The following is a 15496-nucleotide window of genomic DNA, read 5'->3' on the forward strand; positions in this document are numbered from 1 at the left end:
AATGGAATCAAGTTGTTTTGTCGTGAGAAAATATCCTGGAATCCGATAGGTTTTTGAATCATCCGACCCTGAGATTGGAAGGTGAGCATATTGACCACCATGCTGTTTAAATTCCATCTAAATTTCAGATATTGTTCTTAGAGGAGAGGGGACAGTTAATTTGGTCATTTTTTAATAAGGTCCTTTTTTTTCATTGTTTTTAAAAATATTCAGTTCATTATATTTATTTCCAGTTTTTAGTCTTTCAAGTAATTTTGTTCTTTTCCTTTCTCTAACTGGTCTACCATCGTATCTTCCCTCGTTTCATTGTGTCTCTTTAAAACTGATCAAAATATTATTTCTCCTATATTCTATGTACAGTAGTTTTAGCTGTTTCCTCCAGTCTCCCGGCGTATTGCCAAATTCACTATCAGAAGGACCACACTTGAAATAGGTCTTAGGACTTACCAAAGAAATCCAATCTAATACAATCCAATCCAATTTACTTCCAGATTGAAATTATATATATGAAAGTGGTCAACCAGTATAGAGGTATTCATATGCATTCACTCTCATTTTGGAACAAAGACTATTAACAATTTCTATTTAATCAACCAAAAGATTATGCTTTATATTAAAGTAACGTTGGGGATTATTCATTTTAGAAGTTGCTTGGATAGATGTACTCTACTTGACAAAGAGAGGAATTTAATGTACATCAAGAAAAGAGTTAAAATTATATATAAAGGACTTTCCAAATTTGGGTGCCAATAATAGGGGACAGGGGACACACCCTACACATATTTAAGGGGGGAGGGGGTGAGTTGGTCCCTCACTATACGTCCGCTATATAATTTCATAAGTGAAGAAAGTGTCCCCAGACAATTTCTAATTCTGAAATTCAAAATCTGGAATAATGACCAGAATAATAGGAAATTGAAAATCAAGATTTCACGAGCACATGTAGCATTGTGTTATTTTATGTTTTTATGTAATAAGAAACTATTAGTAAAAACTTCTCAGACTTCATTAATTTCATTCAAAAACATTACTAAACAATGTACAATATAATCCTTTTAAGTTTTATTCACCTCAGGGTCAAGTGATCAAGCAACATTAATCTGAACTTCGTTGTAATGTTATTGACGAAGCATTAAATACCAGTACAATACTGTAAATGTTTAAAAAATATTAAATTGAAGAGAGTAGTAGATATATCATGGAATGTGTAATTTCATTACAAAGTGACGACGAGTATTATTCATTGTAGATTTTAACAATTAATACAGGTGTATTCAATGATTACAGCTGGGTTACACTTGGGTTACACCTGGTGTAAGCTAGCTTGGCAACACTTCTATGTCACTTCATATCGTCTGATCCCTTCCCAACTCTACTAATATTTCAATTTTTGTTTTATTGTAGGTCCTATCGCAGTCCTATCTCAAATAGTCCTAACACGAACTAGAGGGCACCTTTCAAAAGAACATAAAAGGCGTTCGTATCGAACGTGTGCTGCGTGTCTATAGAACACATGTTCGAGTTTCGAACTCGATTCGAAATCTAATAGGGCGCCTCCTATCTCATGGTAACATTTCACATTTCAACATTTTCAACACTTCATTACGTGCATACACAAAATCAGAGCAGTCGGACCTCTTGCAATTCCCTACTATTGGCCATTGATATTTATTGAACCTGTCGGCTTTCGCTGTCATTTCCCGCAAGGGGAACTTTTTCAAACAATTGATTTGAAGCAATATAAAGGTATGTTACACAATAAAGAAATCTTGGATGCTTGCTTGATAATGATCTTTAGAATAAATTTCAAATTATTGAAAAACAAGTTTTATCTGTTTCACAAAACTTCATCCGCTGTAAAAGCATGAGGGTATAAAATTTTATATTTTCATTGTGAAAGTAAAATTGACCCTGACAATAGAAAAAAAAGTAGACTAATAGAGTGAAATTTGTACAACTTATATCATAAAGCTATGCCAAACAGTGGCGTATCTAGGGGTGCGCAGGGTCCCCCCCCCCTCAAAAAATAATCAGTCAAATAGTTAAAAATCACTTAAAACCACCTTATTTAGCAGAATTAGTGTCCCTCCTCGAACGTGTGCTGCGTGTCTATAGAACACATGTTCAAGTTTCGAACTCGATTCGAAATCTAATAGGGCGTCCCCCCCCCACCTCAAGACTTGTAGACATGCTACTGATGACAAATTATATGGTTAACAATTTTGAATGAAACAATAGAACAATACAATATTTCTCAAAACAGCCTGCCTAATAATCTTAACTATGTATCTAATAATTTGTACTTTAAAAACATAAAACATCTTCACGACCTCGCTTTTCGTTGAGACAAGCGAGGTGAAAAGATTTATCATACCGTCAATTGCAATACTAGATTTTTATATTTATTTTTATATATATATTTCATTTTTTTGTTTTGTTTTGGAAGTAAGTTGGCAGTTTGTTTCGATTTATTTCCTTTTTCAGTTGTATGAAAAAAAGTAGTAATCTAATAGTGGAGCAATTGTTAAGCTAGATAAGCCTATAGGTCGCAGCTACAAAATCAAAGTAAATAATATTCAAATACAGTTGCCTAACTTGCTTAAGTCGACTTTGCCTAATTTTTCAGTGGCATTTCTGTATATATTATCTGCATGGTTGGCTGAAACCAGACATGAATGCTCAATGCGAGAACAGGTAAATATATATTCAGTGATGTCCGAGAGTTCCATTTGCAACCTGTTCTACTAAGTCCATCCGTTCAGTTTTTTTAAGGGCTTCGCACAGTTGAGCTCGTCTAGATTTCTCCTCTCCCGACACCATCTTATGCCAGGCATCCAACATGCTGAAGATTGCATTTTGAATATTACCATGGCTGTCACTTTTGAAGTAGGAAACACGTGCTTTGGTAAATTTCAGATATATTGCTAGGGTTTCCCAATCACTGCCCAACTCTTTGGCTACCTCCAGTAGTTCAATGGAATTCAAGTCTGGAAGAAAGTTTTTGGTTATTTAGATAATAAACATTCTATATGATACTGCAGGCTACATACTAGACTTGTTGAAGTCCCCCCTTGGGTTTTTTTTTTAAATTATGGACAGCGCCACCAATGATAAAATTGAATATGGGATGTACTAAGCACAATAAAATGTGAGTAACCCAAATGTAAAACTTTGGAACCCAGGCTAGCTACATACAAACATGCATATTATTAAATAATGAATAAATTGAAATAATAAACATTAATGTAATGAGTCATTAACATTTTAGTTGTCATCATTTCCATCCATCTTTCATTATTTATCATCTTTGTTAAACTCAACGTTCTTACCTGGTTTTATAGTGCAATCTGGTACATCAATTCCTGACAATATAATAAAGAACTTGGTATTTAATGATTAATTAATTAATTATATACTGTGTTTATTGTTAAATATAGAAAAATCTAGAAAAAATCTAGTTAAAATATTGATGGGCACATTCAACAGAATGAGTTATCAACTTGGTAATTAATGATTAACTAATAATACACAACTATATACTGTGTTTATTGTTAAAATATTGATGGGCACATTCAACAGAATGAGTTATCAACTTGGTAATTAATGATTAACTAATAATACACAACTATATACTGTGTTTATTGTAAAATATTGATGGGCACATTCAACAGAACTTTATATGAGAAACAATTTACTGCATATATAGCTCTGTCCACATTATTAAAAACTGTTGTGTGCCCATATATAGTCATGATGTGATGTCATCATGACCATATTTAGGCATGTCACATGTTTTGTCAAATAAAATGTGATGGTGTGAACAGTGATTAATACAAAATCTGTGAAATTATTAAACATAATTCAAATTGCTTACTTCTCTTATCACCAGTGGCGCGAGCATCAGTACCAGCATGTACAAGTCTTCTTGGTTCTAAAAAATATAATAGAAATAATTTCATGGCATATAAATGTAGTAGTTGAGTACCCCGCCCCCTTACCAAGAAGTAGCTTTTGGGCCTTGTTAGGCGTGATTTAAATATTACAAGAAAAAGAAAAAAAAAATACATAAACAAGAAGATATCAGTGAGATTTATTGTACAGTATTATAATTGAATTGTTTTTTTTTTTAATACAAATTATGAAATGCAAAAACTGTAGATGCAAATACTTACGAATATATTTTATATTATGGATAATTAAATAACTAAGTAATTACAATATGTATAAATAACAACTGTAAAATCATCTAAACAAAACCAAGGTAACTGAATAATAATATCAAAGAAAATGTTCTTACCTTGACCTTGCCTTTCTTGAATGGGTCTTGGACCTATGTGAATTAATACACGTGTTAAGCAAATGTTTTTGTATTTGGAAATCACATTCCCTCAACCCTATATTGTCATCTTAATCCATTATATGGTATATAGGGAGTTTTCACAAAAACAAAACAAGAACGAATACTGTTACGTCATCAAATTTTTAGGCAACCCTTCCCCTACAACAGCATATCTGTCGCAAAAGTAGGCGATTCATGCCTTTTGCATGAATCAAGGATCACATTTTTTTAGCTTGTACAGCATATATGTTGTCAAGAATGACGATAATGACGTATTCGTTATCATTTTCGTAAGGTTGCAAAATCTCCTTGTACCTTAAAATTTAAGAATTACCGTATGTTTCTTGATATCATTATAAAAAAATTCTTATACACTATTCCACTTCACTTCTATTCACTTTCGCACAAGTGCATAAAGCCTTATTCAGACTACTAAAATTTTACTATGATTTTCCATTTACTTATAATTTTGAAAAATTTAGGGGCGGGGGGCGGGGTGCGGGATGCTAAGGCTCCCTTGAATCCGCCACTGCCATATGCACAGGTTATCTTTTTGGGAACTTCACAGGCCTTCCTGTGGTGTATCCTTGATATTCCTATTTGTATTCATGGGCGTGTCATAATGGCGTGAAAGTCAGTAAACCTTCGTAAGAGTAAAATGCTGAAATTAAATAAATGATGATGATGATTCTCACTACCAAAATATTTTTGCTAGGGAAAATATCTCTGGTCAATTTGTTAATATAGAGTCCGTACAAACCTGGTGTGCAATTTTTTTTTTTCACCATGTAATGTAAATGAGAAGCAAAGTGCAATGACACTCACCTTCGCCACCACTTGGTTGAGTTATAATTTGCCCTGTAAATACATCATTACATATTCTAATTAAAAATGATGTATTTATCATAAATTAATAATAATAAAAATAACAGATATAACATTAATTATATTATGGTAGCTGGCATCCTTAGGATGCAGAAAGCTACTGAAGCAAAAATTAAAAAAAAAGTATGGAAACTTATTGGGAGTCTTAACCATTGACCACAATTTTATAGAAGACATTTTTGTTCTCATGGGCAAGTAGATGGATATACCTGTACTGTATGTTACTAGTTTTGCCTAGGTTATCTGAAATATTGATAAAACATGAGGTATTCAATATACATATAATATTATAATAATAATAAATATTATTATATAATCATTACTAATTGATAATACTGTACCTGGATTCTGTCCCTCTTGAATGGGCCTTGCAACTGTTGATTAAAAAAAAAAAAAACTAATCAAAAAATGGTCATGATGTGATGTTGTCATGATTATATTTAGGCATACCACATGGTTTTGTCAAATAAAATGTGTCTGGACTTGCAACCGTCCAAAATTTTAAACTTTTATGGGATGCACGTTTGTGCTCATAGGAAAGTAGACTGGATATACCTGTTTTGTCTAAGTTCTGAAATATTGAAATATTTATGAGCAATATAATTATGATATAATAATAATAATTATTATTATTATTATATAATGTTCACTATTTAATAATACCTGGATTTTGTCGCTCTTGAATGGGCCTTGCACCTGTTAACAAAAAAAAAAAAAACACTTGGTAAAAACATGTTATCAAGACATATTGCAATCAGGGGTGGCGATATTCTGGAACAGGTACACCATTACCCACCCCTGCCCCACCATGTTTTATTTTCTACTCAACAGATTGTAATGTGGCTCCCCGGTTGGGGGCCGGGCCTAGCAAGCCCACCTGCTGGAGTCTCCCTGGTTGCAATAACAATGGTAGGATTATACTCTCAGAATAAATACTATTTTTTAATAAAGACTTTTCACGACAAACATTCTTGACTTGACTAATATGTGGCGAAGACAAGCCAAACCAGTCACTCGTCGTAAAAATCGATTTTGAGTTATTAATACAGGGTTAAAGAGTAAAATAAGAGCTATAAAATGGTAAAAAAATAATTCAAATCCGACATTTTCTTATGAAGTTACAAGCATTTAAGCATACAGCTGTTTAAAGAACAATATACTGTATGAGAAATAAGCCTTCAAAATTTATGATTTCAGGCATTTCTCATGCAGAAAATATCATAAAAATCATTAAAAAGTGAAAATTACAGCACAGCATGATGTATAGATACATAAACCTTAGTTTAGTGAAATAAAATAAATTTTTTAAATGTTTACATTCCAGCATGTTTTTGCTATTTTCTCTGAGTGACTGGTTTGGCTTGTCTTTGCCACATATATGTAAAGAATATAGGAATGGTATGGTAATTCCATCTGCAAATTGGCATAATATTCTTCTCTCTAAAATGATTATTATCAGTAAAAAGATTACTTACTACTTACATCATATTAGTACCGCACTAAAACCTTATGCACACTATCAAATTTTACTTGTCAGAAACTTGTGACATGTCTAATGTGACATTCTTGATGATGACATAATTAATATTGAAATATTGAATCCCAACACGATGGCGTGCTTTTCAATACTTTGGATGGAGTATGTATTATACTTTCTTGTGCCTAAATATGGTCATGATGACTTCACACACCGTGACCATATACAGGCACATTATGACTATATATGGGCATCCATTAGCTTTTTCATAGTGTGGACAGAGCTGTAAGGAAGCATTTCAAATATGGAAGCTTAAAAGTAAAGATGTCGACATGACGAGATGATTATCTAGACATCGGGGTGGCACTTCTAAGCTTCCATAGTACTGTAGGCACAATACAGTACAAACAGCGTAGGCCTACAATATCCTTTAACCTTCTTCATATTATTTGCAACGACTTACAATAATTATCTATCAGTTTTCCTGCCCTTGGGTTGATGTATCCTTTTAGTTTCATCAATGATGCATCATTGTTTTCTAGTTTGCACTCTTTCTCCAAATACAAAAAAGCACTCCATATGTCATTTACATTTTGTTTGACACTGTAACAGAAATGAATGCTGCTGATATCTCTGTCTGTAAGGCAAAGTGAAACCTTATACAGCATGACACGGTAGGATGAAAACGCGCCAGTTGGACGCCAAGTCTTCAAGTCAGGAGAAGTTGTATAATATTTTTGGACTGTGTTCTGTAGAAAAATGAGCCCTGTGATATGGATTATGTCGAACAGTAGAGTGAGGTTTGTGGAAGTCACTCGACCCAGACTTATTAGTTCGTCAAAAATTGGCAAAGCTGCATCGTAAGTAGATCGTGTGAGTATGTCCGAAAGTAAGAAGTGGAGGGACTTCAAGCGTTCTCCGTAATATTCATTGGCTACCTCAGCCAGCAGCTTCCGCAGAATATCTCCATCATTGGTTGCCATGACAACACTGTTATGCTACTTTTCAAAATCTTGGGCTAAAAAAGAAAAATATAAATATGTATAAATCAAATAAATAATAATGATGGGATAAAATTGTATCAAACGAAAGTTCCTTATTATAGTTTTATGAAGAAAAGAAGTCTGTGCAGTGGTGGTGCCAATGGGGGAGGCAGCAGCTTATTAAGCTCCCCATTGGACAAGTCAAGCCCCCCCCCCCCACACACTGGCTAGAGCTCGTCGGGCAGTCAGACCAAAAATAAATTTAAAAATAGGTCAAAAGAAATGAAATGTCGGACAGCTTAGCCCCGTAAAATATATATCCTACAGCTGCTAGTAAGAATCGAACCCGCAATCTCTTGCTATGTCTGCGAGCGTCATACCATTTAGACCATGCAGTAAGTAGAGGTCCGTACGATATCATTATGGATCTAAGACCACTAGTCTCTCTCTTCATTCATACAATTTGAGCTGTACATACCATTGTCTGAAATCAATTTCTTTATTGTCCAAATATACAACGTATACTGGAAAACTGTCTTAAGACACAAATACAAGCACTACCAAAGTAAACAAATGGCACTAGGCCTATCATTCTTATACTAAACTACACAATCAAGAAGTCGGAAACAAAAATTTAAAATGAGCCATTTTATACCGTTGATTAAAATGTTATTAGTTACTCTAGGCCTAGGCTAGTAGTAGTAGTACTACAACTAACATTCACCATGGGCCTAGGCTAGTAGTAGTACTACAACTAACATTCACCATTTCGACGAAACTTATTCGTGAAAGGAACGGTCCTACACCCGGCCTACTACTTTTACCTGGGCCTAGCCTAGACAAAGGACACCGGTCCAAGCAAGGAAGGCAGGGAAGGCCAGTTTGTCCTTGACCTTGCCTTGCCAATAACAAAAACATCCAAAGCATTATTCTTTCCTAAATAACCGAGAAGACAAGCACACACTACAATTTATAGGCTCTACTTACAATTTATTTATAATGTTGATTTTTACCAACCTTTTTAAAAAAATTACTGTAGGCCTATCCTAGCAGGGGTGTGGATTGAAGGTCGCACGCAGCTGCTGCAGCTGAGGAGGACCAAAAGGAAGGACGGTGAGAGACTAGAGAGAGAGAGAGAGAGGCGTACGTACGGTAGAGGGCTCCTTCCCGTCATGCAAAGCGAACGTATAGGGAAAACCCCTTTTGTTATTATTTTCCTTTCCGGAAACTGACCAATCAGGGCCAGGGATACTGATAATAATAATAATAATAATAATAGTTGGACTTGTAGAGCGCATCATGCGAAAAAGCCTCTATGCGCTAGGTGATTGAGCTCTTTGATTTGGACTTTTGAGAAAAAAGAAAGTTGAAGTTATTTTATGAAACTAAAAAACCTACTCCTTAAACTAAGGCATGGTTGGCCGTTGGCTCCGAGGAGTTCATCCGCCCTTTGTTCAGCTATTTTTTTTCGTGCTGCTGGGTGTCCATCCACCCTCCCATTTGGCGGCCGCTAAAGACCACCAGATGGGGTTGTCGGAATTAGTCGCCGACGACTCGACCGGATGCAGTTTATAACGTCGTGCCCAGGACACTATAATCCTAATCTACACTTACATAGGCCTACACTAAAATAAACCAACTTAAATAATTGGTTGAACTATTCCCATAATTAATAAATGAAGGTTTCGGGTCAGAGGTCGGCATATCAACAAAACAGGAATTTCTTGAGCTTTGACTTGAATATATTTAAACTTGTAGCTTCTCTTATGTCAGATGGTACAAGAACCCTTCCTATGTATGTTACGAAACCGAGAGCTGGCTTCTTAAAAACTTTAAAACACATTTGTATCCTATAATATATGCAAGCATAACAATTAACTTCGTACGGTACAGATGATAGGTTGTTGTTAATCCGAAACATGTTTACAATTAAATCTATAAGATGTGTGTGTTTTAAAAAAAAATCAATTTCCGTTTTTTGGTTCAATTTCAAGGATTTCAATTTCAAGGATATCAGTTTCAGGGCTGCAGGTTGCACGCCTTTTTTCAATACAACTGAATTAAAAGGACATTTTCGTTGAGGGTTATGCTTGATACGATTATTCAATTCAATATATTTATATCGTTCAAAAAGTCTCATTTACATAACATGTTTATCACTGGTACAGCTTCTATTTTGACCTTTTTTTTAAAAATTCTTATTTAGTACATATGTATCGTTTATTAGTGTAATGTTACTATAGTACAATATATTTTATACTTACTACCCGGTACTGTTATTTCTTTACAATTACTTCGCCTATGCCATTGCCTTGGGATTCGTTTATGACTACAGTCGGGCCTACCTATACTTTGGTTCATATTTTCTACAGTATATTTTTAGTGTAACACTAATAATAACAACTGTAATTATCAGAATTTAGGCCTTTGCCAACTCATAAAAGTATTGCGAATGTAAGATAAAACATCGTAAATTTTGTCTTTATTGAACGAATTCCGACTATTAAAAATATATCAAAATGGTGCAATTAGGCCGCTAACATTATTCATCTGGTGATATATTTATCAATACAGTTTTTATTGTGGGGTTTATGTTTTGAATTGTGGCGAAAAAAAACCATTATACATTATAAAATTGACCAGTTTCTGATTAATTGGTAATAATATGTGAGCATAGTTATGGATGATTTATTATGAAAAGTATTTAATTATATGTCATCCAGAACTATGCTTACTCAATAGCAAGAATGAGTAGTGTCAACTTGTCGTCATAGAAAGAAATATTTAATTAGCAACAGATATGCAACAGTGAACAATAGGCCTCTATAACATAATAAACAGTCCGACTCCCTGATTAGCCATTTAAATTATAATCCCTAGATCGCACCAATAAATAATCGGCGTTGTAAATAATAATTTAGTTCGACTTCCTGATTAGCCATTTAAGTAAACCCTGGGATATTGTGTCATTCATGTTTTACAATTCGGCTGATGAGTGTGGCCTGTGTGGTCATATGAAACAGATTTGTAGCGATTAAAGATGTGAAGTAACCCAGTTCATCTGCTATTGTTTTATTTCTATATATATATATATATATATATATATATGGTCCACTCATCAAGTAGTGATCAATACCAATACAGTTTTTATGCGTGATGAATGGAATTGTGACGACAAAACATTCAGAATCGACAAGTTTCTAATTAACTGGTAACCAATTTTATGTTCACTAGTTTTTATGACTTAACAGCAATAGACATTATAAATTCCGTGGCAGCAGAGAACTAATTCTGGAAGCAGACTATTGGGTGTACTCCACGCGCGAAGTCGAAATGGATACGCGTTCAAAAGCAAGATATTGCGAGATGATAATATTTTACCTACTGAATTTGACAATCTCTGCAAGATGTACCTGTAAGTATTAATAACCTTGGTTAGTCTATAAGTTTGTTCAGGGTTCGTGCCAGGATTTTCCCGGCAGGGGGTCAGAGATATCCCCTATTCTTTTTAAAGTAGTCAATGGGGCGAAGCCCCCGAAAAATATGAAAATGTATGGGTTTTAAAGGATCATTTAATCGATTTAGAACTCCGCGGGGTCGAAATGAATACGAGTTCAAAAGCAAGATATTGCGATATGATAATTTACATAATTAGGCCTACTATAAAAGTTTATATAATAGCCTAATAATAATAATAATAATAATAATGTAATAATAATAATTTATTTCATGAAGCGCAAACATTATATATTCAAAATGTTCACAGGCGCTGTACAGAATAAAACAAAAATAATCCTTTACAAAAAAGGAAAAAAAAATCAGTATAGGCCTATATAATATCCATTAAAAGTTAAATAGGAAATCGAGACATTAAGAAGTATCACAATTCAATTTAATACATCAAAAACCCACAGTGCATAAATCATGACATACTAAGATTTAAAATAGTTGCGACATTATTTAAAAGAGAACAATAAAACATTGACACATATCTTAGGATTTTTTTTAAAGCAAACACAACAAGACACCAAATTTCGCCGACCAACATCTTTTTAATGTACTAAAAACGCATAATGTGCTATTGTTATAGATCCACACATACATAAATCGATCTTAAATGTGTAAATCAATCGTAGTCGTAATTAGAAAGAAAATCCGTACGACGATAAGCCTATACGGGCCCTGTGTTGATGCTGTTATATTCCATACACCTACGACTGGCTCATACTGTCACCTTACAATTGAACACCTTCTCAGAAAGGTGGTGGGCTAGGCCTACATTATTTTGCTAACTCGTTCTTATTCATCTGTATCGTGTCTAACCATTAAGAACTGATGGTATAGCCTATAGAATTACTTTACAACGCGCGATTTCAATTAGAGGTCTCGACCACATTATCGACAATCAGTAGCAGGGGGAACTAGCCCCCCCCCCCCCGCTTGGACTTTGGGAAATTTCCAGCAAAGTGCCGAAAGTACAATTCAAGCACGCCTTACTAAAGCTGTCAACAGGGATTAAAAGCTGTTTAGTGCGAACAGTGCTACCGTATATGCGGGGTGTTGTATACTATTGCGATCTTATGGGTTACAGCGGTGCGAAAGCTCTTCTTCCCTTGTCGGGGGACTTACAGCCCACGTCGGGGAATTTCTGGCACTGCCCCTGATCAGTAAATGGTATCGCGTCATCAAACGCTCACATTTGGGGCCGACCGAGTCCCTGCCTTTATAGCCAGGGAGCGCTCCTGTATTATGCCACTCTGATAAACACCGTTTTGTACAGTATGGTTGAGTAAATCATATGTATGTGCACACACTATCCTAGAAAACATTTACGTCACTGTCCAAGCAGGGCTCATCATTATCATCATTATCATCTATACTTTAAAATATCAGTAATATTCATAAATGTGATTGCGATAACCTACCTTAAAGCAATTAAGACAATATAATGTATATAATAATTGTGATTAATAGGCTAAACATATGTATGTGTGTGTGTATTATATATATAATTATATACTGTAATTGCAAAGATACTGCAATTGAATAAGCTTTTTTGAACTTTAAAGACTACATTGTCGTAGCTTCAGATGAAGCGAATGGTTTGATCTACTACGCCAACGCAAGTGACAGCGATAGCGAAATTCTTGAATTTACTGCACCACCAATACAGGTGACGACTACTGTATCCGCGTTAGGCTACGATTCAGTCGAAAATAAAATAATATGGTCGGACTACAGGGACAAAAGAATTTGGAGGGAATCATTGGATGGACTTAACACAGAGTTTCTGTATATAAAGGAATAAGTAAGTCGAACTCCATACAATTTGTTATGCTCAATCGACACCCAGAGTGGCGGCGCTACGGAGGGAGAGGAAAGGCGAAATTTACCCCTCCATATAATTTTCTTTCCTCCCCCACCTCAGTTTTCCCCAAAAGAAAAACCATGGACCACTTTCGAAAAATTTTGAGCGACACCCGACCACGCCCATTTTGCTCTCGTTGGGGACCTTGCCCTCCCCATCCCCCTCCCCCCGTCGGACAAATCCTGGTATCACCCCTGCATATTCCCCCATAAAAAAATGTTACCCCACCCCAGTCATATTTCCTAATGATGTTGCTCAGTAACTGTCTATGCTGTCTGTATAATACAAACCATATTCTATTACGGCTTGTTTCATCAATTTGTTAGGCTGTGAGTTGGGATTTTACATTTTGTAAAGCGCATTTTTCGATGCAAGGTTGTCAATACTTACGTAGGGCTACAGTTTTTTTTTGGTTACCTGCATCGTCTTCATCATCATCATCGTTATCATCATCATAATCACCATCATCATCATCATCGTCATCATTATCCGCCAGTTGCCTGGCCGACTGCTAACAATATTCTGCCTATTATATTTCGCAGAGGCTTATCTAAGAGTCTTGATGGGGAAGCTGGTGGTGGGCGCGAGGGTGGAGTGAGGGAATCGATTTGATTGAGGGACGCTAGGTAGCAAAATAAGGTGATAAGAGGTGATTTTCTAACTACTGAGATGCGAACATTTTTGGGAGAGATATCGCCCCCCCCCCAAAAAAAATTACGCTTAAGTAGTTAAAACTCACCTCAAGTCACATCATCAGCTCCCCCTCCCCTAATTTTAAGTGGATTACAACCGATAGATGCTTTACTATAGCGAATGACATATTACAAACCTTTTATGCCTGACCAATAATTGGCTGAGACATACAGGTAAGCATTTTATTGCTTACTTATTAGTTATCATTAATTAATTAAGACATGTAACTTTTTACCAATACTTTCAGAAACGAATTCACTCGCTATTGACAGAAAACGACGCTACATTTATCTGAGAGGTGTAGTTTCAAATGAGTTTAAAGTTTTTAAATTGGATGGCAGTGAAAAGAACACATTGTTTGAAATTGGATCATGGGTCTACGATATTGCAGTTGACACTATAAATGGGTAAGCCCTACAGCCAACAAACTATTAATGCTAAAAAAAAGTTTCATCCTGTTCATTTTCTCGACATACCTGTTAAATGTTTATGACTAAAAGATTTCTTTTGTCTTGAAAAAATAAGTAACTTTTATGGATATATATATATTTAGAAGTATTCATAGGGGGAAACTAAAACAATGAAGTGGGTTAAAAACAGTACCTTAAGGCGAAAGTAGTGTCGCTAAGGGGAAACTAAAGCGACGTTAAGGCGAAATCATAGACTAAAAAGTTTCCCCCTAAGAGCCGAATAAAGGTAGTATATATAGAGTTGTGTTCGTTTCAAATTAGAGTTTTACGGCAATTGTATATCTACGTTTATAGTGCACTAAGTGCTTTTAGTGTGAAGGTAATTTGAATGCAGCACGAATGTTTAAAGTATCAGTATATAGGCCTAATAGAAAATAAATGAACTCTAGTTTATTAGATTATTTAATCATCTTTAATTTCAAATTCCGAACGTCTATGTGGTCTTAATGCGTTTAGGGACTATAATGAGTTGCTACACTTAAGTTATCACCAAGAAGCTAGCAGTAGTTCTCAAATAATTCGTTGAATTTTATGTATTAATAATGAATTTTCAGAAATTATTATCTTTAATTTGATTGTAATTCTATTATCTAATTCCTGAAACTTTAATATAATCACTTTTAATTATCTATATTTATAGCAACATCAACATCAAAATCACAAATCCCATTCCACTTTTTTTACATCAGGTATATCTACTTTAGTACTAATTCTGATAACACTATTCAACGTTTTCATCAAGATACTCCCTTACAACGGGAAACATTAGTTTCCGGCAAGCGGGCTTTTGGTATATGTCTGGAAATGTCAGGTAATACATAATAATAATAATAATAAAAATAATAATAATAATAAAAATAATAAATAATAAATAATAAATAATAAATAATGATAATGATAATAAATATAATAATAATAATAACAATAACAATAATAATAATAATTATAATATGAATAATAATAATAATATAATAATAATAATAATAATAATAATATTAATAATAATAATAATAATAATAATAATAATATTAATAATGAAATTATCATAATGATGCTAATGATGATGATAATAATGATAATGATAATAATAATATAGGCCTATGTATGGCTACTCTGATTCCAGACGTATATTTAAATGTGCAGTATTTTTCGTTTTTTGTTTGTTTTTTTTTTCAAATCATACAGCAAAGCGACAATATTTTCATGTTACTAAGCTATTTTGGGGTTATTATCCACATTATTCGTTTTTTTTTTTTTTTTTTTTTTTTTTTTTTTTTTTTT

General features: G+C 34.2%; 2 protein-coding genes across 6 annotated transcripts in view; one reads left to right on the forward strand and one right to left on the reverse strand.

Moving 5' to 3' along the window:
* Positions 1 to 1040: 1040 nt before the first annotated feature.
* On the reverse strand, positions 1041 to 8844 carry LOC117122921. Of its 5 annotated transcripts, none has more exons than XM_033268695.1 (9): positions 8702 to 8844; positions 7165 to 7719; positions 5888 to 5920; positions 5566 to 5598; positions 5165 to 5197; positions 4298 to 4330; positions 3875 to 3931; positions 3330 to 3362; positions 1041 to 2987 (listed from the first exon to the last, which is right to left on the reverse strand). In XM_033268695.1, the coding sequence occupies exons 2-9, from the start codon at positions 7682 to 7684 to the stop codon at positions 2707 to 2709; spliced, it is 1023 nt and encodes a 340-aa protein (XP_033124586.1). In that variant the 5' UTR covers positions 7685 to 7719; positions 8702 to 8844; the 3' UTR covers positions 1041 to 2706. The 5 variants fall into 5 exon arrangements, with proteins under 5 accessions (XP_033124586.1, XP_033124589.1, XP_033124591.1 ...); XM_033268698.1 differs by lacking the exon at positions 8702 to 8844 and adding an exon at positions 8450 to 8537; XM_033268700.1 differs by lacking the exon at positions 8702 to 8844 and adding an exon at positions 8509 to 8530.
* A 2072-nt stretch (positions 8845 to 10916) lies between these two features.
* The window catches only part of LOC117122926, an 8015-nt gene continuing 3435 nt past the window's right edge, over positions 10917 to 15496 (forward strand). Inside the window, exons 1-4 of the mRNA XM_033268704.1 lie at positions 10917 to 11099; positions 12754 to 12992; positions 13993 to 14152; positions 14905 to 15026. Of these exons, the coding sequence (XP_033124595.1) occupies positions 15020 to 15026 (7 nt within the window). The 5' untranslated portion in view covers positions 10917 to 11099; positions 12754 to 12992; positions 13993 to 14152; positions 14905 to 15019. The remainder of the gene's footprint in view (positions 11100 to 12753; positions 12993 to 13992; positions 14153 to 14904; positions 15027 to 15496) is intronic.

Source organism: Anneissia japonica, unplaced genomic scaffold (assembly GCF_011630105.1).
Source record: "Anneissia japonica isolate Jap-2015-1 unplaced genomic scaffold, ASM1163010v1 scaffold2227_len217889_cov164, whole genome shotgun sequence".
Taxonomy (NCBI): Eukaryota; Metazoa; Echinodermata; class Crinoidea; order Comatulida; family Comatulidae; genus Anneissia; species Anneissia japonica.